This window comes from Diabrotica virgifera, chromosome 6 (genome assembly GCF_917563875.1).
Source record: "Diabrotica virgifera virgifera chromosome 6, PGI_DIABVI_V3a".
NCBI lineage: Eukaryota > Metazoa > Arthropoda > Insecta > Coleoptera > Chrysomelidae > Diabrotica > Diabrotica virgifera.
In genome coordinates, this window is record NC_065448.1 from 10,064,964 (window position 1) to 10,092,298 (window position 27,335).

The 27,335-nt window shown below is 32.9% G+C and overlaps 1 protein-coding gene across 1 annotated transcript in view; it reads right to left on the minus strand.

Annotated features, from left to right (window-relative positions):
• Window positions 1–27,335, minus strand: part of LOC114332289 (protein unc-13 homolog C) — a 354,800-nt gene that overhangs the window by 220,197 nt on the left and 107,268 nt on the right. Inside the window, exon 5 of the mRNA XM_050653285.1 lies at window positions 13,753–13,827. Coding sequence (XP_050509242.1) covers window positions 13,753–13,827 — 75 coding nt within the window. The remainder of the gene's footprint in view (window positions 1–13,752; window positions 13,828–27,335) is intronic.

Genomic DNA, 27,335 nt, shown 5'->3' on the forward strand with positions numbered 1-27,335 from the left:
AAAGAGATGAATTAATATACACTACTGAGAACATATTATTAGTCACGAACAGAACTAATTTTGCACGAGTTTTTAAATTAATCCCAACCCATACCACTACTAGACCTCGATTTTTGACCCTTCGCTGCGTTATCGAACGTATTCGCTACGTATACTAAACAGATACGAAGCGAATACGTTCTATAACGAAGCGAAGGGTCAAAAATCGAGGCACAGATAGCGAATGATCGATAACGAAGCGAAGGGTCAAAAATCGAGGTCCTGAGACACTACCATACCGTACAGTCCCTACAATATTACACCGTGCGTACCGTATCCGAGGTTTCCTAAATCCTCGTTTAAAACGCAATGGGTGACGAGTACATCTGTATCCGCAAAATACAGACAGACAAGATATCCCGGTTTTCCCGGTAAAACCTGCATATATGACGATTATCAATTAGTGAAATAACAGTAACAGTTACAGGTTGTTTGGTAAAGAATGGGCCATAGCTTAACCTTAGATTCCTGAGGTTAAAATAGGTTGATTTAAGCTAACTTACCTTTGTAAAAAAGTTGATAATAACCGAAATGCAGGGTGTCAAAGTTAAACTTTTATTTTATCTATTTTTGAATATTTCCTGACAGGTATGGGACAACAACACGAAATTTGGTAAGTAGTGCTGGTATTGTACAATATACTAAATTATGTTACACAAACGTTTCTGGCTACTAACAGAGGCGTACGACGGAGGAACATGAATGGTTGACCCTTCCCAAATTCTACGTCACTGGCAGAATTGCTATTTTAGTGCAATTTTTTTATTCTCCAATACTTTATATGTAAAAAAATATCCTCTTCATTCGTAACGATAAAGCCATTAGTTTTCGAGATATTTGAAGCTAAAAACGAAGGAGCATAATGCATTAATAAAAATAAGTGTGGCTTTTCATTTTTAACTTCAAATATCTCGAAAACCAATGACTTTATCGTTACGAATGAAGAGTATATTATTTGCGAAGAAAGTATTATAGAATCTAAAAATTATGCTAAAATATCAGTTTCATCAGTGGCGGAGAATTTGGGAAGGGTCAACCATTCACTTTACCCTGTCGTACGCCTCTGGTTTTAACCACAAACGATTATTTAACATAATTTAGTAGGGTGTACAGTATCTACACTTTCTACTAAGTACCATAAGGATATGTCTAATAGTTTTATAGTACCGGTCACACATAGTTCTTAAAGTTTTAAATAAAGAATAAATTATTAAAAAAAAAGAATACCTTAAAATACTTTGACATATGCGTGTGATACTTGGCAGAAAGTGTAGGCACTGTAGTACACCCTACTAAATTATGTTAAATAATCGTTTCTGGCTACTACCAGAGGAGTACGACAGGGGAAAGTGAATAGTTGACTCTTCCCAAATTCTACGCCACTGATGAAACTGCTATTTTAGCATAATTTTTAAATTCTCAAAAACTTTATATGCAAATAATATAGTCTTCATTCGTAACGTATTCGTAATTAGTAATTAGTTTTCGAGATATTTGAAGTTAAAAATGAAAAGGCACACTTATTTTTAGCTTCAAATATCTCGAAAACTAATGGCTTTATCGTTACGAATAAAGACTAATTTTTTTACATAGAAAGTATTGGAGAATCAAAAAATTGCACTAAAATAGCAATTTCACCAGTGGCGTAGACTTTGGGAAGGGTCAACCATTCACGTTCCCCCCGTCGTACACCTCTGGTAGTAGCCAGAAACGTTTGTTTAACATAATTTAGTAGATTGTATAACACCAGCATCACTTACCAAATTTCGTGTTGTTGTCCCATGCCTGTCAGGAAATATTCAAAAATAAATTATTATCAACTTTTGTTCTAAGGTAAGTTAGCTTAAATCGACCTATTTTAACCTCAGGAACCTAAGGTTAAGCTATGGCCCATTCTTTACCAAACACCCTATGGGAAAGCCTCTTTATAGCCTCTGGAGGATAGTCATGTTAGTTGTATGGTGTATATATGAGACCCTCAACATACGTCGGTAGTACCACATTTTAAATGCATCTAATCGTTTTATGACATCTTCTTTAAGACACCAGTTTTCTACTCCATAGAGGAGGACACTACAGGCATCATCATCATCACACAGCCAAATTTGTCCACTGTCGGACATAGGCCTCCTCAAGATGTCTCCACCCTTCTCTGTCCTCCGCAGCTGCAATCCAATTTATCGCTATTCTTTTAATGTCGTCGGTTCATATGGTAGGTGGTTTTCCACGACTTCGCTTGTCTGCTTTTGGGCGCCACTCTAAAATCTTCTTTGTCCATCTGTTGTCTCTTTGTCTTGCGACGTGTCCTGACCATATCCACTTCAACTTCGTAGTGCGTTTTATGATGTCTTCCACTCCAGTTCTTCGCCGTAACTCATCATTTCGTATTCTGTCTCTCAAAGTTAGGCCAAGCATGGATCTTTTCATTTTTCGTTGTGCTACTTGTAAAATTTTCTTATTGATGTTTTAGTCAATGTCAAGTGTTACAGTTCCGTAAGTAAGCACCGGAAGTACGCACTGGTTAAATGCTTTTCTTTTTAGTTTTATTGGTATATTTTCCTTAAACACGTTTTTTTAGTTTGCTATGCGCTGCCCATCCTAAAGCTATTCTTCTAGATAATTCGCATGTTTGGTTGTATCTACTGATTTGTATTTCGTGGCTCAGATAGATGTATTTGTCAACTGTTTTGATATGTCAGTTTTCTAGTTTTAATGGTCCACTAGGTACTAAATTGGTCATCATTTTAGTTTTATCAAAATTTATTTCCAACCCTACTTCCTGAGAAACTCGTTGTAGTTCTTGCAGCATTTCGTGGGCTTTCTTTAAGTCGTCCGTTATTAGAACTATGTCATCTGCAAATAGTAGGTGGTTCAGCCTTTCGCCATCGACATTCAAACCTCTCTTTTTTCATTCTAACATCTGAAATGCATGCTGCATTACGGTATTGAATAGTTTTGGTCACTTATTGTCTCCTTGTCTAACTCCCTTTTTAGTTTGATTTTTTGAGTTTGGTTATGGAGGTTCATTGCTGTTGTGGCATTTAAATATATATGTTGAATAATGTTGGAATATCGGTAGTCGATTCTACAATATCTCAACGCTCTTAAGATGACTACCATCTCGATAGTGTCAAAGGCTTTTTGTAGTCAACAAATACTAGAACTAGCGGCCGGTTGTACTCCACAGTTTTTTCGGTAAGGACCTTTAGACAAGTTAGATGGTCATTTGTACCATACCCAGGGCGGAAACCTGCCTGTTCTCTTGGTTGGCATGTTTCTAGTTTCTTCTCAATTCTGTCAGTGATTATTCAAGCAAACAATTTATACAGGTGGTTTAGAAGACTAATTGACCTATAGTTTTAGAGGTCTGTTTGATCTCCCTTCTTATGTATGAGGAGCGTTATAGAATTATTCCATTCCTACAGACCTAACATCTAAGAATTCTAATGCGTATTTTGATACTTAAATATAAGTTGTATAGAATCTTCCTAATACCGTTAAAGGAGCTTCTGGCTTTTTCAATGCAAGTTTTTATTTCGTATCCCAAGTATCCTTAAGGGGGGGGGGGTGGTTTGAAATATTTAATTTTTTTTATTATTTCAAATAAAAGTGCATACTTTCAAGAATACTCTCTGAAAATTTCAAAATAATCGGAGTAAAATTACCAGAGATACAGGGTGATACCTTCGACTCGCGTTGCCGCGGCTTCGCGCCAGCATGCTTGAGCGTAGTGAGAAACGTTAAACAGCTGTTCGCCTCCTCTTTTGTAGATTACTCCCCAATTCAAAAAACATATTCCAATGTTCATCACTTTACGATTTGGCAGACAAATAAGAGGATGAAGATGCAGTTGTCAAAACTTTAAACGCATTTTTCTCAAAACTGCTTTTTCAAATGCGGTGGACATTGTAAGTGAAAAACTACTTGACCTATCTACCTGAAATTTTGCACAGATTTTCTTTAGACATTTCGAGAGGTAACAACGTCGAGATATTTTTCGCTTTGTGCTTATTTTTCGTTCAACAATATTAAATCTGTTGGTTTTTACAAAAATTTTATCAAAACTTTCGTATTTTTGACTTCTGAGTGATACCAAAAATTCAAAAAATCATTAAAAATAAAAAACTCGACGTTAGTACCTCGTGAAACTCATAAGCTAATTAAATCTTTTTGAATTTTTCGTTTCGTATGATTCAGTGATGTGTTCTGATGTCCACCGCAAAATCCATTTTTTTTGAGCTGCCTGCCAAAATTTGTCGCCAATGGCTCATTTTTCAATATTTTGGATTGAATTTTTTCCTAAATATTTTTTGAATTGTATTTAATATGTTTGTTTCATTTAAATATAAAATAATTCTACCATAGCTTCGAAAAAAAATTCACAAAAATGTGCTTGATATGTTGATTTCAAATCATCCCCCCCCCTTAATTGAACACTCTTTTTTAATTGTTACTTGACAATGCACACGTTCTCTTTTGTTCACATTTATTCTTCATCATGTATATATTTAATTTAAGTAAACCTTATCACGTCTATATCAGATTGTCCTATCCTTTAAAGTTGAAGTTTAAACCAAAGAATAAAATTTGTTTTTCTTAATAATGTCAAGAAAGATAAAACTTTTCGGAGTCGAGCTTCAACAGCGAATTTAAATCTAATTATTAATTGGAACTTTTGTTAGCTCGGGAAAACTTTGTTATAGTTATCTTGTTTATCATTTCATGTCCCAGTGAACAAGATTTACTGCTACTTGTTTTTCTTTCTCTTTTCCGATATTTAATTTAAGATCACAAGTTGGTCAAAAGCGGAATTTCAAACTTTATCAAATAAAAAAGTAATTTTGCGGTTAAAAAGTTACTGTGAAAATGGTAAACACTGACCAGTGTACTATCAAAAATAATATTAAACAAAATGCAAAAAAGATCTTAGAAATAAATTGGAAAAAATATAAATAAAATAAAATAAAAAAAACTTAACAAACGAGAACATGTACCCTTTGATGAGTTAAATGAGGGGGTAGGTAGTAAAACACAAAGCAAGAGAAACAGAGGAGAATGGAAGAAACTGGTACGCATATTAACCAGAGAATAAACACAAATTACACCACTGGCCAAGAAACGCAGATACGCTCAATACTACAATAGAAGTGATGGTTCAAGAGAGAGAGAGTTATCCACAGACTACCTTACTGTTGTTTAGTGAGCATTTTATTAGTCAGTGCTTCCCACTGTCAAAAGCTTCCGCAAAGTTTAAAAAGCTGCATATATCGGGACATCCTATTCATTTGTTTTTTCGATTATGTGTTTACAATTAACGAGTTTTCGATAGTACTAAACACCTGTCAGAATCATACCTATTCTCGTGTCTGTTATTTGTCTAACAGCGATGTCAAGAGTTTTCTTGTCTAGATTTGAGAAAAGTATGGAATACGTTATTCATAAAACAATTACATTACTTTCTACTTTTAGAGCAATATTCTTTATTATTTGGATTTTTAACTGTATACTGTATAATTAGCTAGATATAACCCTTAGTCACCCTCGTCTATCCACTGCTAAACAAGCCTTCTTAATCTACCCAAAGCAATTTAACCCTGCATTGCTTTTATCTATATATAAAATTCACGAGAAATTTTAATAGAATAATAGTCCGTGTTATCCGTTTTTATTAGTAGATAAATTCTTGCGGGCTCTTCCCAGAACGAGCAGCTTAGCTGTCCAACTTAAGCACGCAGCACCAAGTTTTGTAATTAATAAGGCATAAATTGTTGTAGGTTTCTCCATTATTCCTCTGCTACCGGTTTGAGCAGCAATATAAACTTATAACTCATACAAAATCCGACAAGGAGATTAGAGAATCTTTCGTAAAAACTCGAATTAGGTTTAAAGTCGGTGGTTTTGATCGTAATAAATGGTTCGAGACGGAACGGAAAATCCGAAATAATTGATTGTTATGCTCGTCTGGCACCGCATCGCAAGCGTCAAGTCACTTGGAGTTTGGTTTTAGAGAATTTCGTATAACATTTTCTGGACCTCGGAGGTAAACTACACTATGTCGACATGGCGTTTTTCTGAACAAGTTTTTTTAATCCACTTGTTTTATTAGTTGGATTATAGAAATTGATTATATATTACCAATAAAATATAGACACATTGTCTATCAAACAATTATGGCATATATTAGATTTTTATTAACATTCTAAGTGCTCTGAACTTTGTTTAATCGACTTCAATTTGATATTTATATTAACTGTTCAAGTTTCGCCCTCCTTCTCGTAAGTGCCTTCTCTATTGAGGTTGGCGATCAATATGGCAAATTTCTTTCTGTTCTGGGCTTGATGAATTAAGTCATTCCCTGTTGTGTGGGTCCAATCTCTAATGTTTCGGAGCCAGGATATTTTCTTTGTTCCTACACCCAATTTACCTTCGATTTTGCCTTCTAATATTACCTGGAGCTGCTCAAATTCCCTATAGCGCATTATGTTTCCTAGATATGACGTCTTTCTAATTTTGATTGTATTGACCAGATGAGGACGTCATCATCATCATCATTTGGCTCTACAAATCTATGTGAGTCTTGGCCGCGTTTACTATTTCCCTCCATTGTTGTCGGTCCTGAGCAGCTATTTCCCATTGCTGTACTCCCATTTTGCGTAGATCGCTGGCTACTGCGTCCTTCCATCTCTTTCTTGGGCGACCAACTGACCTTTTTCCATCGGCCCTTTCCCAGAATGTGGCGTTTAGAAGTGTTTCGTCACTTGATCTTAGTACGTGACCCGCCCATCGTATTCTGTTTGATTTAATGTAGCGTACTTTGTTTTCATCTCCGTATATTGTCTGGAGTTCATCATTGTGTCTTCTTCTCCATTCTCCTGTTGTCTCTTCTCTGCAAGGCCCATAGATAGTCCGCAGTATCTTTCTTTCAAGTACCAGTAATTTTGTTGTTTCCCGCTGATTCAGAGTCCAGGTTTCGCTTCCGTACGTTATTGTGGGACGAATTATTGTCTTTCTATTGTTCTAGTGTCTATTGGGGTTCAAATGGGGTAGTGAAGCGCAATACATGATGCTGTTTCCAGTTAGCATCTCTAGCCTCTCCTACTCAATTCCTATCCTCACCTCCACGAAGTGTGGCTTAAACTGCACGGGTGAACCCCGGAGAACCTGAGCAACCCTGTTGGAGATTGGGTAACCAACCCCAGTGGAAGGCAGGGTCAGGGCTGACGAGGAAAGGAGAAATGGTCCTCCGAAAAGGGGGTTGTGCTATGGACCAGCAACCCATACAAGGAAAAGAAAGACGCTACGAATCGAATACTATTGCCTCGGAATAGAGATGAGGACGTGTGTTCATTATTTCCAGTATTTCTTCATTTGTAGTTCTGCTGGTTCAGCTTACTCTTAGCATTCGGCGGTACTTAAACATTTCGAATGAATTCAGTTTGTTGACGTCATACTGTTTTAATGTCCAGGTCTCACAGCCATATAGTAATAGAGACCACACATAACACATTAGTGTTCTCAATCTTATTGTGACTGATAGCTTGGGGTTACAGAGCATTTTACGCATATTCATGAAGCCAGACCTTGCTATTTCAATGCTTATTCTAATTTTTTTGAGTGGTCTAGCTGACTGTTTAGCTCTCTACCCAAGTATATGAGGCTTTGGGAACTCTGAAGGGTGATACCATTGATTTGTATGTTGGGTGTAATTTGATCATGGGGGTTCTTGTGGAATGCCATGATTTTGGTTTTGAAAAGGTTAATATCCAAGGCCAGTTTCGCAATTTTGTATAAATACTTAATTTTACCCGTCGTCATGCGACAGGAAATACAATAAATTCCCTTCTACAGTCACTGCACTTAATTTTTTCTGACACCCTCCATTTTTTCCGGATTCCCTCAGTTTATTCTAGCATCCTCCAATTTTGTCTGATAGCCCCTATTTGTTTCTGACTTATTTTTTATATATTTTTTATTTTACAACTCGAGAAGGACTGGATTGATTTGGCTACTTTTGATTTTGAAATATTTGTAGAAGTCCAAGGAAGAAGATCTTTACAATATCTCGTCAGATATAAAATTTTATTAGTTGTATAGGAAGTGTGTAAAAGATGTGTCCCTTCCTCAAGAATATATCTATTTTTAGTCTGGGCTGATTATCGGAGAGTAGGCCATTTTTGGGAAAAGTTATTTACCAGCAATTTTATTGCTGGAATCGAATTATAAGATCCTCTATATTAATAATATAGGTATGCAAAGTCCTCAGATAGTGTGCTACTTTTTTTATAAACAAAATGGCGCCCGAAAATCGTGTTTTTTCAATTATTGCTCTATAACTCCGAAGATTTTAACTCTACAACAAAAACACTCAAATAAAAATTCACCGTGATTAAATTCTGCATAGAGACATGTTTTTCCCGATCTGCTCCGACGAAAATTTTCCTCGGTAAATGCGGGTTTTTCCAACCAAATCTTTAATTTTCAAATAAAGTTTTTAGATAAGTAATTATTTACCAATAATTAAATAATTTGGTGACTTAAAAGCCTTCTTGGTTTAGATTATAGTTCCAGAAGCTGGTGAAAATTAAACGAATATTTTAGCAACAATTAAATTGTTCATTAATAATTTACGGTCGCAATAATAACCAAAATAATTAAGATACACTTATCAAACTTTGAAATCTTATAAAGATGAGATGCCTATTTAACATTTTGTCGACAAAATATAAATTTTTTACTTTTTTGCATAATCTTTAAATGTTTAAAAAAATAGTTATAAACAAATTAACGTTTCTCAGAAAGTTTTTATTATATTATAATTTTAAAAAATAGCTAAAATTCGCATTTCAGATATCTTGAAGATGAATGCCTTAAAACTTTTTTGCAACCATTTGCAAAAAAGTTATGACACAGCAAAGTAAACATACGATTACTAAGGTGTTTATAATTCTTTTTAATTCTTTCAAAGCGTAGAAGTGAGTTTAAAGTACAAGCTAATTATTTATTTAAAAATATCGATTATATTTTTTTGTAATTTATACGCGCGAAAGTAGAATAATACAGTACTGTAGCTACCCGCCCACATACACAACTCGCGCGAGTTTAAGCGTGTCAGTCGCTTCGAGTGAACATTTTATCTCCGGCTCTGTATCAAGCCGACTTTCGCGCTAAAAATTACAAAAAAAAGTAATTTTAATCTTTGATTAAAATATAACCATTGCACTAATTTTTGACATTCTTTGTGAGTAATTAGATTGTACCATATACTCACTTTTAAGCTTTGAAACAATTAAAACAAATTATAAACAATGGAGAAATCGTATATTTATTTTGCTGTTTCATAACTTTTTTGCAAACGGTTAGAAAAATTTTTTAAAGCATTCATTTTCAAGACCTATGAAATACACATTTTAAGTATTTTTTAAAATTAGAATATAATAAACAATTTCTAAGAAATGTTAATTTGTTTATAACAATTTTTTTAAACATTTAAAGATTATGCAAAAAAATGAAAAATTTATATTTTGTCGACAAAATATTAAATAGGCATCACACCTTTATAATCTTTCTAAGTTTGATTAATGTCTCATGATTATTTTGGTTGTTATTGCGACTGTAAATTGTTAATTAACAATTGAATTGTTGCTAAAATATTTGTTTCATTTTCACGGGCTTCTGAATTTATAATCTATACCAATAAAGCTTTTATCTCACCAAGCTATATAATTATTGATAAATAATTACTGGCCCAAAAAATTTATTTGAAAATTCGAGATTTTGCTGGGAAAACCCACATTTTCCGAGAAAAATTTTCGTCGGAGCCAATCGGGAAAAACATGCCTCTATGTAGAATTAAATTGGGGTGAATTTTTATTTGAGTGTTTTTGGTGTAAAATTAAAATCTTCGGAGTTATAGAGCAATAATTGAAAAAAATACGATTTGTCGGCGCCATTTTGTTTATAAAAAAAGTAGCACACTATCTGTGGACTTTCCTTACCTATATTAATAATATATAGGATCTTATAATTCGATTAAAGCAATAAAATTGCTGGTAAATAACCTTTCTTTGTACTTTACTAATTAGACCAGCGTATTATAACATTTTTTTTCTCAAAATTTAAAGATTAAGCAAAAAAAAGAAAAATTTATATTTTGTCGATAAAATATTAAATAAGCATTTCATCTTTTTAATCTTTATAAGTTTGATCAATGTATCATGATTATTTTGGTTATTATTGCGATCGTAAATTGGTAATTAACAATTGAATTGTTGCTAAAATAGTCGTTTAATTTTCAGCGGCTTCTGGAATTACAATCTATACCAAGAAAGCTTTAATGTCACTAAGTTATTTAATTATTAATTAATAATTACTTACCTAAAACTTTATTTGAAAATTACAGTTTTTGTTAGGAAAACCCCCATTTTACGAGGAAAATTTTCGTCGGAGCAAATAGTGAAAAACATATCTCTATGCAGAATTTAATTGCAGTGAATTTTTATTTGGGTGTTTTTGGTGTAAAGTTAAAATCTTCGGAGTTATAGAGCAATAATTGAAAAAAATATCTGCGGACTTTTCATACCTATATTATTAATATATAGGATCTTATAATTCGATTCCAGCAATAAAATTGCTGGTAAATAACTTTTCCATGAATTTTGCTAATTAGTCCAGAGTATTTTGACAATATCAAAAATTAATATACAGAAAATATGTTTATAATTAAAAATAATTTTAAAATATTATTGACTTAAATTAGTAAAAATTAATTCTACATTTTGTCCGCGATAAAGTTGCAAATTCAGGTTTGTGCATAATTAATAATTTAAATTTATTGAAACAATTCTAAATACCATATTTAGGTCAAACAAAGTGCCAAAAGCACGTACATATTTCAGGGGAAACGTAAAAAAGTAAACAGCGCGAAGTTAGCCGCAGTTTTAGTGACGTAAATCTAAAGGAGTATCATGTAGATAACTGTGTGAATATTACAATAGCATTGTTATTTTTAGTATTATCTTTACAATTTTATCACATTTTTTCACCTTTCAAACCTTCCTTGGACTTCTACAAATGTTTTAAAATCAAAATTAGCTGATTCGATTTAGTCATTTTGGAGCTGTTATAAAAAAGAATGTGTGTGTACTTTGTACGCACGTAAGAAGTTATTCTTCTATTATATAATTTTAACGAAGTAAATATACTTAACAGGTTATTTGTATTCTATTAAAATATTAAATTAACTTTCTTTCAAAATTTTTTTATTAAAACCCAAAAATAAAAAAAAAATGAATCGTCCAGAATTAGAACCCGCGACCTTTCGATCTCTGACCGAACTCTCAACAACTAGACCACCGAGTCTCCTGTAATTGACACGTAAGTTTCGGATATAATTACACAACACGGTGACAAATAGATTGAGTGGTATCGTGATAAAAATGTTATACCTAGATATTTTATTATCTTACTACAAAAGAAGAGAAATTCAAAGACACAAAAATTATAATATATAATACATGTACTAAGAACACTAATATATTCTTTTAATGACTTATTTGCGCTGATACAGATACTATCTTGAAAGATTAGAAACGAACTACATACTGTCTGTGTGCGCATGCGCGCAGATTTATGAAAAATTTTACTCTCAATCGCGCCTAAAGAAGAATAACTTCAAAAACAAATAACAAAACAAGATGACGTTTATTAAACGTCATTCAATGTTTACATATCGAAACCGTACCGGACACACTGCGTGACTTATCGCATTAGGATTTTATAAGATTAGATTGTGGAAATATCAACAGAGTTTTGCTAGTTTAGTTTTGCTTCATATATTGTAATGTAAATTAGCCAAAATTTCGCTTTACAAATTAAACCACTATCAAACATTATATTGTGGTTACATTGTTGTAATCAATGGAACAATTCAAGTGTCTTTCTGAATGAAGTTGAAATTCAATTGGGTAATTATACATTATACACCCTCGCTTCGGATCATACTCTTAAAGCAATTATTTTTAACCAGGCGTGGTTCAGACAACCAAACTTTACTTTTTTCCTGATCTAATACAAGACGGTGGTGTCTCCGCTGCTTGGTAGCAAGCGATACTCCGTCCCACGAAGTGATTCAAGGTTTGTACAAACTTACAGTTGTTGCTGTGGTGTATCAAATACCGTTAATTTTTCAAACTATTTCATCAAGCATTCAAACATTATAATTAATCTATACCTCTGGTAGAAAGTTATCTAAGTACGGTAAAGTACAGTGAAGTTATCTATAAAAGCCAAATTCCGCCTTACTACAGTATAATGACAAAAACATTATTTTCTAACAAGGTTAAAACTTGTTATTTAAACTCACATTTACCGCCAAATATGTTTGATATACTTATTAGAGAAAAATGGTTAAATTTTCAGTACATATTTACCGATGGGTCAAAAGACGCAAATGCAGTATTCCACGAAAATAAAAATTACCATCATCAATATAGCCTACCTATTGAATGCTCAATATACACAGCAGAAATGATAGCAGTAATGTTTGCTGTTCAGTATGTACTACTGAATCCAACTAGCAATTATGTTATATTTACTGACAGTAAAAGCGTGGTGGACAGATTGAATAACATTCAAACAGTCAAACACATAAACCACATTGAATTGAATATTCTTAAAACTCTGTTTGAAATTATACAATTAGTAGTAAATGTAACAATTGCTTGGATTAAGGGTCATTCTGGAATAAAAGGCAATGAAATAGTTGACAATTTTGCTAAATCAGCTTATGTGATCGGAGAAAAAATAAACAAAAATTTAATTCCAGCTTCAGATATTGATACTTTTAGCAGACAAAAACTTAAAAATAATTGGCAATTGCATTACAGAAAATGTAATACTGGCTCAAATTTTGCTCATTGTAACCCTAGGATATTCTCAAAAAGATGGTTTTACACAGAATATAACAGACATTTTATAAAGACCATTAATCGGTTGAGTGCCAATCATGCTCTTACGCCATCTTACATGCATAGAATCGGCTTGGCAGATACTCCCAATTGTACTTGTGGCAAAATCGGAGATCTAACACATGTCATATTAGAATGTAATTTAAACATAAATAACATAAACGACTTTTATAAGGAATTAAAAGATTTAAAATGTTTTTTCCCAATAAACCTAAATACTTTAATATTTACAAATGACATGGAAATTCTTCATCTCATTTATAAACATGTTAAATTATGTAAATACAAGTTGTAAACGTAATATGTAATAAATAGGCATAATTTGTTAATGTGGTTTGAAAAACACAAAATAAAATAATAAAAAAAATAATAAACAAAAAAAAAAAAGAAAAAAAAGGAACAAAAATAAAAAAGAATAGAAAAAAAAAAGAAGTAAAAAAAAGTATTTCGCACAAATTAAAATATATATTAAAAAAAACACAGTAAAATAATTAAAAAAAAACAAAATAAAAAAAAGCTACACAATGTACCAATGTATCTATAAAAATAAAATTGTAGAATATATTTATGTTATAAGAAATTTATGACTATGAATCTGCAATCAATCAGAAAAAGTTTGGCTAATTGGCTCTGCCCAAGCCATTTTTCAAAAAAAAAAACATTATAATTAAGATCGCGATTTGAACAATTTTATCGATAAAAACATTTGAGTATATCATAGAAAAAAAAAACAAAATAATCTACTCACCAATTCTTCATCGTTCAACGTAGCTCGAGGAACTGCTGATGTCAACCCGGCATTTCTTTTGGTAGCAGCCATGGTCTGTTGAAATGAAAATCAAAGTGTTAGAAACGTTAGACAATCGTCTTAATTTTTGCAAAAAGCCGTTGAAGCCAATTCCAAGCCTGGTTATTTTTCAAAATGAATACTTAGCTCTTACCTTTTGTTTTGCCAAAAGAGTGTTGGATTTTGCCGAACAAGACGCAAAGGAGTTTTATAAAGAGATAGAGACTCTATATACTAGAGTATCATGTAGAGATGCTATATGATGCTTCTTGAATATGTTAATGTATTGTGATGGAGCTACATTCTTGTTTTATCTTTATGTTATCTATTATATATTATAAAGTTTAGTTTTTCATTTATCCAACTGAACTAATACAAGGTATGTAATAAAAAAATATCAAGTAACGAAATAAAACACTTTATTTAAATAGAATTATTAGAAAATAAGAAACAAAGATTTAAACCACCACAATGAACTCAATAAACGACCAATATGACTTTCCATCGTTTGTATCATTGGTATACACCAATAACGTATGACGTAGATACATTAATATTAGACGACACATGACAGAAGCTCGAAACAAATGACTGTGAATGAAAAGCCCTATAAAGATAATACCTACTCAAAAGACTTCGAAGACTTGGTGAGATGAGAGGACCTTGGAGTAACTGAGAGTGCAAGGCGCAAGAAGAGAGTTACATTCCTAAGGATTTGGCAAACAGTATGGGAGGCAACGGAGAACGCGGCTCAGTGGACCAAGTCTTTTATACCTCATATTATGAAGACGTGTCTTGAAGATGGGTACCGACAACTGGATTAATTCCTCTTGTAGGTGCTTATGGACCACGATTGTTCCACTTATACCTCTTCAGGTTCAAGAAAGCTTTATCGAACAACTGCCCTTATGGTGGCTTGGTCGACACTGTAATACATACTCTAGATTATGGAAAGGCAAAAATTAGAGAGAACTAATGGGGTTCCTTTTAAGTCTCTGAGAGGTATGATTGAAATGAGGGATGCAGACGAAAGTACATGGACTAGAACCTCATGATTTTGGGAGAAAGTTACTCCAGTCCAAGTAGATTGAACAGAGGCAGTCTGACCTATTTCAGGTGTAGCTGCAGGGTAACGACTACGCGTAGATGAGTATTGAGTGAACAAGTGGCGCTAAGACGTCCAGTGTGGGAACTGTGAGGCATAGCCCGGTAGAAGCCTAGAGATAGCGGAGGTCGAAATGATGAAGATGAATAAAGGAAGAATATAGGGTAGGAGTCGTGGAAGAAGAGGCATCTCCTGGTTAACTCACTGGAAAAAGTCTTTCATAGACGACATGAAGACTTCTTTTTCTCTTCTTCCTTCTTGTATGTAGGCTTTAAAGCCTGTTTCTTCTTCAATATTAGCCTCCTAAATTGTTTAAGTTATCGCACTATTTTTTCTTGGTCTGCCAATACTTCTTCGTTCATTTAGTGACTTATCTCGTGCTATTCGTACTATCCTATTATCTGCCATTCTACTAATGTGTTCGTTCCACTTCTCTTTCCGTTTTGTCACCCATCCATTTATGTCTTCTACATTGCATGATCTTCGTATGTTTTCGGTTCTCTCCCTATTCAACAGTTTTTTCCTGATATTCGTCGAAGTATTTTCATCTCTGTTGCTTCTAGTAGTCATCTCGTTTTGAATGTGTCAGGTCTTGTCTCCTCCATGTATGTCAATATAGGTCTAATTGCTGCTTTATATATTCTTGCTTTTGTGTCTTGTCTTAGGTGTTTGTTCTTCCAGATTGTGTCATTAAGAGATCCCGCCGCTTTACTTGCTTTTAAGCTTTGTTGTCGTACTTCCTCTTCAACATCTCCGTAACTGGTTATATCTATTCCCATATATCTAAACCTTGCTTCCTGCTTTATTATTTTCCCATCAATTTCGATTTTACATCGTAGTGGGTATTTAGATGTTCTCATGCATTTGGTTATTTCTGCTGATATTATCATATTGTGATTCTTGGCTGTTTTATTGAAGATGTGTGTTAATCTTTGGAGATCGTCTTCTTTCTCGGCGATTAATGCGGCGTTAAGACGTGTTTTCATATCCTGTATGAAAGATGCCTCAGTATGGGCACCGAAAACTAAGTTATTTCCTGTCGCAAGTATCCATAAATCACGAATGCTTCTGATTACACCTCTTTGGGTTCAAGAAAGCGGTTTCAAACAACTGCTCTTAATATAGCTTGGTTAACACTGCAACGTATACTCTGTTGGGAAGTGTGAAATGGAAAACGGAAAGACATGAACTATAAAGATCTAATATGCACTATCTTTTCGTTTTGAGTCTGTGAGAGATATGATTAAGAGGATGAGTGCAGACGAAAGTTCATGTTCTAGAAATCATTCTTCGTGAGAAAAATGCTCCAGTCAAAGAAATTGAGGCAGTGTGAGCTGTTTCAGGTCTAGCAACGGGATGAAAACTAAGCCTAGGTAAGTACTGGCTAAAGAATTGCGTTGAGGTGCCCCGTGAGGGGGCTGTTAGGCCTAATCCACTAGGTACTCAGAGTAAGCAGATGTCGAGAAGACGAAGAACATATGAGACGTGAGCTGAGTGTAGCGCTGAGATATGCTATCAGCAGTCCCGGCCTACACACGTAGATGAAATGGTGGTTGAGAGGACGGAGGATTTTAGTGGGACAGCTCTCGCCCCTGAGAAGATTGCGGTTGAGTACGCCACATGAAGTGGGCTCGACGGCCATCTCATCAGCAGCAATAGAATCCCACATAACCAAGGACAGGACCTGGTATCTTATTAAGATTGCCCACCCGCCCTTAAAATATGAAAAAAGTACATTTATTAAATGTTGTTAATGTTGTAATATGTAAATAAACACTTGAATAAAATAATTAGAACAAGATTATATCAAATTATTTCCCAGTGAATTCAATTTTCACGCTGCATCCAATTTTCCCGAAAATAATAATGGAAAAACATTATCTAGAAAAAAAGCGTACATAATTTTCCAAAGGCTCATTTACATAATAACTTTTGAAGTACGCATTTCTTCTTTTCATCTTTTACGCTTCTCTGTGCGAGAGCAATGGAATTTATCAATATTTTTTTGACAGCGGCGGAAAAGAAATTAGGGTTTTTCACAACGAGTAAGTAAAAGTAAAACGAAAGAGACTTGATTGAATTCCTTTTTGTATATTTATGAGGGCGGCTGAATGATAATCTCGGAGATGATAAATGTTACATTTTGTATTTAATTTAGAAATCTTTTGCCATGTCTAGCCAAAAATTTTATTTTCAAATATTTTACTAATAATTCTATTTGAATACACTATTTTATTTCTTTATTTATATTTATTGGATTCATCATCATCCAGCCTTAAAGTCCTCTGCTGAATATAGGCCCCTTTCTCATGTTTCCAACTCCATCTATCTTGCTCAGTTGTATTATTCTATACTAATTTCTCCTCACCATTTATCCCAGATTTTCTAGTGTCTAGCAGTCTCTATCAGTATATTTAGTTGTTCTCTATCATTCGACCGTACTTAGTACTTCCTCATTAGTTTATCTTGCTGTCCAAGGTGTCTTCAGCATCCCGTTATGAATCCTCATTTTCAATGCTTCAATTCTGTTCATGGTCGATACTTTTTTAGTATCTGCACCATACAAAACTATAGACCAAACATAGCACTAAACCATTATTTGCCTTAGTTCTGAACTGAGATAATTATTGCAGAGAAATGTCTTCATTTTCATGAAACTTGTGTTATTTCTAGGTCTGGATCTAGTTAATCCGTTATTGCAGTTCCCAAATATGTCGTTTTGAAATGAATTCCATATGGCTGTCTCTCGAGTGCCTTTTTAAATCACTGGTTTGAATAAAAATTGAACAATGTTCGGAACAAAGGGCAACCTTGTCTGACTGTTCGTTGTATGGAGATTTCGTCGTTATAGTTATCTCAAATTAATTTTTAAGATAGCAGTGTGATTCCAGTACAAATTTTTAATGACACGAATATCTTCTTTTATCTATTACTATATTTCTTAACATCTGCATTAATTTTATATGCTGTACGTTATAGAATGCCTTCTCGAAATCTACGAAGTATGCAAATTTATTATTTACTTAAACAGGGCATTTTTGTAATAGTATATTTACACAAAAAGTGTGTCCCTGGATCCCATTTCTAAAACCATTCTATTTCTAGCATTTCTAAAACCAAATTTGGTACCTTCGAAACCTTCTTCGCATTTATGTCTGATTTTGATGTGAAGTATTCTTAGGAAAATTTTAAGAGTGTGGCTTATTTGGCCAATTAATCGATATTCTGAACATTTTCATGTTTATGTGTACTCAACCTTCATGGTCTCCACATGGATACCATGAACATACAAATGAAAGAGTGGGACGCCACAGATGAGATGGGTAAATGACTTAAAACACCAAGCCGGATCAAAATGGATGCACATGGCTCAGAATAGAGAAACATGGAGCGAAGGGGAGGCCTATGTCCAATACTGGATGTTACAAGGCTGATAGATAGATAGTATACTCAACCGCAAACGGCGCAAACGTTTATTTGGTGTATAATTGACTTTCCGTTGAATCCGTTGAATGTTAAATAATAATTTGCAAAGAGTTTAAGTCTTACAAAATGTACGTTGCCGAATATTTTATATGCAGATACCAATCGAGTAATGGCTGTATATTTCTTGCAATCAAGTTCATCCCCTTTGTTTGCAGCATACATATTTTTTCCTTTAGCCACTCCTTTGGTATCAATAATTCGTTCTGCTATATAGTTGTATTTTCCGTTGTACAACGGAAAATATACGAGCTAATAATAAGGATTTGGGAAGAAAAAAGAATGCCACAAGAATGGAAAACTGGATGGATATTTCCGATTCTAAAGAAAAGCGCCACTACAAAATGCAACAACTATAGAGGAGTAACACTGTTAAAAAGCTGCTACAAAATATTGACAGCACAAATTAGACAAAAACTCTCAAAATACATTGAAACTAAAATAGGAGACTGCCAGCAGGGATTTAGAGAGGTAAGATCAACAATAGACGCAGTTCACATAATCACACAGTCAATTGAGAAATGTTACGAACATGATATCGACTTACACATCCTTTTCATAGATTTCAAGCAAGTTTTTGACAGCTTAACAAGACCCGACCTAATAGAAGACACGAAAAAGCTAGATATACCAATGAAACTTATAAAACTTACGAAAATGACAATGGAAGGATTGACTGCAGGAATAATTACAGATAACGGTATCACCAAAAATATAGAAATAGCAAGTGGAGTACAAGTTGATTCTCTATCAACGTCATCATTCAATGTTATATAATACGTTGTTATGCAATAGAAGGAACAATACGAGCTACAGAAATAAAAGGTACAATAATTATAACATCGACTTCGCAACTTGTGGCGTATGCAGAAGACATAGCATTAATTAGCAGAAACTTGAAGAGTTTAAAGGAAGAATTTACGAAGTTATGCAAGGAAGCATCCAAAAGGGGTTTAGAAATAAATAAAAACAAAACAAAATGCCTAATATGCTCAAGAAAAAATCCAGTTAATGTAACAAGTTTAAATATTGGTGAATATGAGTTTGAAAAGGTAGAACACTTTAAATATCTTGGAGTCTCAGTTAATGGAACTAATGATAGAAGCATCGTAATCAGTGAAAGAATCCAGGCAGGAAACAGAGCCTACTGGAAATACAATAACTTCCTCAAAGATAAGAAGCTTACTCAGAATACTAAACTGAAAATTTACAAAGCAGCAATTAGACCAGTAATCACATATGGTGCTGAAGTAATCTGTCTGACCCAGAAAGAGGAAGAAAAATTGAGGATCCTAGACAGGAAAATAATTCGGAGGATAACAGGCCCACTAAACTTAGGTAATAATGAATTTAGAAAACTCATGAACCACGAAGTAAGAGGACTTCTGAAAGGAGAAGACATCGTCAGATTTATCAAGACACAGAGACTCAGATAGAGGGTACATATATAAAGGAGAAATTCAGAAGCCGTCATCAAGAAAATTTCCAAATGGAGACCTGTATCAGGCAGATCACGAGGAAGACCCAAAACTAGATGGGAGAACCAGATAGTCGAATACCTAAAGAAGATGGGAGTCAGAGAATGGGCAACCATAAGCAAAAACAGGAACGAATGGAGGAAAATTGTAGAAGGTGCCAAGTCACACCAACAATTGTAAAACCAAAATGTTAATGCTGATTGATTCACCGCGACAAACGAATCGGAAGAGCCCAAAGAGGGCGGCAATCACTCCGCTAGGATTGTGGACGCCATGATGATGATGATATAGTTGTATTGTTCTTTGTTTTAGTTTACTGAAAATATTTCTAATTAATCCTTAGTTATGTGTAAGATATAACTAGCATAATTATTATATCAGAGTTGGCTTATTTTGTCTCTAAGACAGAGAGACTTTAATTACACTTCTCACAAAGTTGTTTGACATTAAAGGGTAGATGGTAATGCACATAATGCCAACCTGTTTGCGCCACTGATTACATCTCTCGCAGTCTAATTTGTAATTTTCGGTATAACACCGGAACAAAACTGGAAATTTAAGCGTCGGTACATGATAATACATTTGATAAACACTAATACGTCCAGACCACTAATTTCTGGTGCATGTGCAATTGATTGCAGCGACATTGCTGCTCGTTTGGGGATTTGATTGGTTGGAGCTGGATGTTTTAACTCGGAAAATTAAACCAGAGTAGGTTTTTTGGTTGGAAGTACTTTATTTCATTATATACCTCATGTAGGAATAAATTTAAATAAACAAATATGCTATATGTGTGCAATATTTGTGTGGAAATGGAACTATGTAATCTTTTTCCACACTTATTTTAAAAATCAGTGGCGTAGAATTAGTAGTCATTCCACTTAAAAAAAAAGCCAATGATCTTAAATGTGAAGAACATAGATTAAATAGTTTGATAAGACTTGTACTTAAATTACTCCTTAAATTACATAAAAAATAACCAGTTTTTCTTAATAACTCCAAACTCAAAATATATACAGGGTGTACTCTTTAAAATAAGATAGTTCATTAGATTTCGAGATAAACGGAAGATCTGAGAACAATGTAAATACCAGCATAATGTGGCCGCATCACAAGACCCTTACTCAGTAAAACCGATAAAAATACTGCAAGCTGCTTACGAGATAATTGTGGCGTTACATACAGAGAGGATCTACATTATGGAATAAATTCATTTTTTCTAAAATGGACGACTTTGGAGAAAAATCCTGAAATAAGTCGATTTTTATTTTTAAATTACAATTGTTTGGCATATATTTCATACTAGTGACGTCATCCATCTGAGCGTAATGACGTAATCAATGATTTGTTTAAATAGGAATAGGGGTCGTGTGGCACCTCATTTGAAAGGGTGTTCAATTCTCTATTTAGTAATATAAACGACAATATCATTATTTATACAGGGTGACCAAAAAAATAATTTTTAAATTAAATTAATTGACGCAAAAAGAAGAATGTATCTAAGTTACTAACTCAAAATACAATGTACGGCTGTCAGTAAATAGAAAAAAATATTTATTTCACAAATAAACATTCCTTTTTGCTTAAATTAAATCACAAATAGCCTCCCACCTACCTCTTGGCAGTTTGAACATTTAATTTAAGCGAAAAGCAATGTTTATTTGCCAAATAAATATTTTTTTCTATTTTCCGAGATAGAATGTATTTTGGGTTAAATAAATTTCATACATTCTTCTTTTTTCGTCAATTAATTTAATTCAAAAATTATTATTTTAGCCACCCTGTATAAATAATAATAGTGATGTTTATATTACTGTATAGAGAATTGAACACCCTTTCAAATGAGGTGTAACACGACCCCTATTCCCATTTAAAAAAAATCATCGATTACGTCACCACGCTCAGATGGATGACGTCACTAGTATGAAATAATGATAAAAAATTGTAATTTGAAAATAAAATCGCCTTGTTTCGGGATTTTTTTCTAAAGTCGGCCATTTTAGAGAAAATGAATTGATTCCATAATTTTGATCCACTCTGTATATAAAACTAACCTGTATATAGGGTATCCTTTGTGAAAGTTATATACACTGTGTGTAGTTCAAATACTAATTGTTTTTTTGAAAAATGCTTAGACCTGTCGATTAGTATTTCAAATGGAAATTTTTATTAAGTTTATTCCACATTACAGACATAAGTTAATTTTTTATTATCTTGTAAATGTTAGAAAATAAAAATTTGATATTTTGCACTTATGTATAACTTTACACGCTCTATCTAAATAGCCATTAAAATAACAGTGTTACCATTTAAGAAAATTAACAATAACGCCATATCTCTAAATTGGGACACCCTGTATACATTATTATACGTAAAAAATTTAGATTTGAAATACTAATCGACAGGTCTAAGCATTTTTCAAAAAAACAATTAGTATTTGAACTATTGAATTTATTCCATTTGGCTGACACACAGTGTATAAGTTAACTGTAAAAAGGGAGTTCTTAGTCGCTCTCAAAATATCACACTGCATCACCAACAAAAATACTGGGTGTTTTATCTATTTTGCCAACTTCCTATTTGGTTAACTGGACTTTTTAACTTTCTCACAACCCTGTTATATTTGGCACGCGAATATTCTTTAAGGTGTCCAATCGATTAATTTTTTGGTAATTATGAGAAATCAAGCTCCGGATTAAAAATATTGGAAACATATTCCTACTAGTGATGTAACGAATATTCGTATTCGCATTCGCATTCGCGAATATTCGCATGTTTTTGCATATTCGCATTAGCATCCGCATTCGCGAAATTTGTGCGAATGTTTTGCGAATATGAAAACCAGAAAAAAAAATTTTAAGATAATATTAGGTTTAGGTTAATAAAATCAAAATCTATTCACTTCTCATCTTTTTTTATTAAGAAAAGGTAACTTAACCTCAAACATGCAGCTACTCTTAAATGGAAATATGCAGGACACAACAGCAGACAAAGAGACGGAAGATGGAATGAACTCACTGGAGACCTTGGGACTACAAAAGAGGAAGGGGCAGACCACAGACGAGATGGTCGAATGACCTAAAGAGATACGCAGCGACCAGATCGACAGCATTAGCACTGAACCGAGAAGAGTAGAAAAGTAAGGGGGAGGCCTACGTTGAACTTTGGACAAATGAAGGGCAATAGATAGATAGAACTTAACCTTGTATAATCACATTATCAGCCTTCACTTTTTTTTATTATTTGGTATTATGTAATAAAGCTTAAGATTCAGATTGATTTACACTAAATATCAATTAACTTTTCATTAAAAATTTGGGAAACATTACAAAAATAGAAACAAACTAAAAAAACTGGACATTCGCATTCGCATCCGCATTTGCGAATGTCCGTAGCAGATATTCGCATTCGCATTCGTATTCGCGAATGTTAAAAAAATGACATTCGTTACACCACTAATTCCTACCTAAAAACACCCTGTACATTAGATTTTTTAAAAATGGATGTGACCAGATGAGAAAAACGAAATTGAGTTATATACTTTTAATTTTAAGCAAACTGTTTTTTCTGATAAAATTTTGAATTTAAATTCTGAAATTTTGTGAACTGCTAGAGCTTGAAGTAGAATAAAAAATAAATGTGACTTTACTTTAATTAATACCACCATTTGATTTAAATTTGCAAAATGTTAACATTTCAGTGTTTTTTCATTATGTGCGCCAAATAATTCATAACAAATATTCATTTTTAATAATTACTGAATAAAATTTTTTCCAACATTTCTTAAGTCGGATCTGGATTTTTTATAATTTACTATTTTACTGGGAAATAAGCCACAATTCGATTTAAAAATGAAATTTTCCATCGAGTTCCACTTAGGAGGTCGTTATCGAAATATAAAATATTAATAAATTAAACAAATTTTTTTCCTTATTAAAAAAAATCTTCTTGTAGTTTATAAATAGTTTAATCGACTGGACGCCTTAAAAAATATTTGCATGCGAAAAAATGACTTTTGATGTAAAATAAAATTAGGGTAGCAGGAATTCAACAGTTCAACAGAATTGTCCATTGCGTTTCCTATGTCCCTTTGACGATTCCCCATCTGGTATAAAGGACCTCAATAAAATTTATAAAAACTTACCCCTCTGCGTTTAACTGAGCAAAATCCAACACTCTTCCCAAATTTGTTAATCTACGATCTAAAATAACCATGTTTGTTCAAAAAATTAATTAGTAAAGCACTAATTTCATATATTATTCAAGCAATAAACTAAAATATGAGTATTAATCAAACAGCAGTATAATAATTTGTATATATGTGGATAGAATTACAATTTCCTGTAATAAAAACCCTTAATTTATTTTGGTATTCGAAAATGTAAATAATTTTATATAAAATACAACAGCAGATATCGTGATGTGAGTTTAAATCAATTATTATTTTATATTTCAGTTAACAGGCATTTCCAAAAATCTCGACTTATTTTTAAATTTAGCTATTAAACAAGTATTTGTTTGAAATATATTTTACATTGACGTAAAAGACTTCTATTGTAATTAAAAAGTGAAATCAAACTTGAAATTTTTGGACTTACTGGCATCTACAGTGAACTTTGGAGTACTTGATCTAATCGCAAAAAACTGCATATTCTGGTCATGGACAAAAATATAGAATATTTTGAAATTATCATGAAGTGCAATTATTTGTGCTACAATCCTTAGCTCTCTCAGTATCGCAGAAATAGGATTTATAATCGGAATGCAATGTTTTAAAGTGTCATATAAAATGTTCGATCGCATTTAAATCTGATATTGGCTATACAGGGTGAGTCACCAGTAACGCGACGGAAGATTACAGCGAAATGGTAAAAGATTTAAAAAACAATTTTAATTAGTGGTTTGTCTTCTTCTTCTTCTTCTTCTTCTTATTTTTCTTCTTCTTCTTCTTCTTCTTCTTCTTCTTCTTCTTCTTCTTCTTTTATATAGTCAGTACTGCCTGTTTTTCTTCAACGGTGCCTTTCATTCTGCCCCTAAGTTGTCATTCCATCTTTTCCTTGGGCGTCCTATACTTCTTCTGCCTAACGGTGACTTGTCCCTGACTATTCTTTATCCTTGACTCAGACATTTTGCTTATGTGCTCATTCCACTCTTCTTTTCTGTTCTTTACCCAGGTATTTATATTGTCTACCCCACATATGCGTCTGATTTCCTCACTTCTTAACCTATCCTGTAATCCTTTTCCAGCAATCCTTAAGATCTTCATTTCGTTGGTTTCCAGATGTGTTCGTGTTTTGTTTGTATCTGGTCTTGTTTCGGCCGTGTAAGTCATATCTGGCCTAATAACTGACTTATATATTCGGGCCTTTGTTTCAGCTCTTAGGTGTTTGTTTTTCCAAATTGTGTCGTTTACGCATCCTGCCGTTCTACTGGCTTTAATTATTTGGTCTTTTACTTCTTCTTCAATATTGTTGTCTGCTGATAGATTAATTCCCAGATATTTGAAAGTCATTACTTGTTGTATATTTTGATTGTATAACTCCAATTTGCATCTTTTTGGTTCTTTGGAAATTACTAAGCTTTTTGTTTTTTGGGCTGATATTTTCATATTCTGTTCTTTTGTGTTAATGTTGAACTCGTGCAATAATCTTTGTAGGTCGTCTTCGCACTCTGCTACTAACACGGTGTCATCAGCGTAACAGAGTATTTTTATCTCTCTATTGCGTATTTTGTACCCTCTTGTTTTCTTTACTTGTTTTATTATTGCATCTAATATTATGTTAAACAGTAGAGGGCTTAGTGAATCTCTTTGCCTGATCCCTATGTTTGTTCCTATGGGTTTTGTTATTATTGCATTGACTTAGTAGTTTGTAAGTTGATAAAATCTACATTATAAAATTATTTTGAAATATACAGGGTGTCCCAATAAATGGCGGCCTATCCAAGTTATATTTTTTCTTATGGAACACCCTATATTTTATTGCATTTTTAATTGTCTGCAAAAAATAAGGTATAGTTTCATAAGGCTTCCCTATACCTATGTACAGAGTGTTCAAAATTTACAGTTTTTTTTATTGAATTATTCAATGTGTCATATGATTTTTATTTTAAATGGAACACCATGTATATTAATAAAAAAATATACTAAACAAATATACCTCTTTCGAATGGTATATGGATGTCCTATACCTAGGTGTCATAGTTTTTGCGTAATTTACAATTATTAAAATTCTTAATCTGTAAATCGATTTTAAAACAAAAGATGTAGTTAATTAATGGCATTGTATGACATTGTCATTTTATGACAATACGGTCTGGTAATTGTTTTATAATTAGTGTATTCCATGATTGATTATTACACATTTATTTACAGGGTGCTCAAAATTTACAGTTTCATTATTGGATTATTTAATGAGTCATAATATTATGATGCTTATTTTAAATAAAACTCCATGTATGTTAATAAATTATTATACTAAACACAGGTTCCTCTTTCGAATGGTATAGGGATGTTCCATAACTAGGAGTCATAGTTTTTGCGTAATTTACAATTTTCTTAAACGGTAAATTGGTTTTAAAAATAATATTTATGCACTCTCGATTTTTAAACGGTACGAAATAAATGTTTGTTTACTGTATCATAATGAAATTAATGAAAATTATGTCTATTTACTAGACCATTATTATGAAAAGTAGGTAGATTGGTCTTTATACAATACATTTAAAAAAATCAGGATCTGCTCCAAAGTCTAAAGTCCATAAACGATAAGTTAAATATTTATCATAATCCTGTTCGGTCTAATATTGGTGTAGTTGATTTTTATACGGATAATAGTGGTTCCTCTTAAGTATTCTTTGACTGATTGACCCGAAATTTTTTCTTTACTAGTAATTGGGTTTTTCGTAACAGAAAACAGGACATCAAGTTCTTTGACGTGATCACAAATAACTGGTTTATTTTTATTTAATTTTCCGAAATTTCTCAAAACCGTCCTTTTTTGGGTGTCTTCTATCACGATACCTACTTTTGAGCGTAAACTTTAGAAAGTAAGATACAATTTTGCAAACACTTCCAAATGCAAAGTACCATGTCTACTCTTTCGTAAATAACGTGGTTATTCATTTTTAGGAACAATTAAATTTGAATATCATACATGGATGTTTATATTTTTGATAATTACCAGACCGTACTGTCATAAAATGACGATGTCATACAATGAGATACATCTATTGTTTTAAAATCGATTTACAGATTAAGAATTTAAATAATTGTAAATTACGCAAAAACTATCAGACCTAGGTATAGGACATCCATATACCATTCGAAAGAAGGACTTCATGTAATATAATTAATAATTAATATACATGGTGTTCCATTTAAAATAAGCATCATATGACACATTGAACAATCCGATAATAAAACTGTAAATGTTGAACACCCTGTAAATAAATGTGTAATAATCAATCATGGAATACAC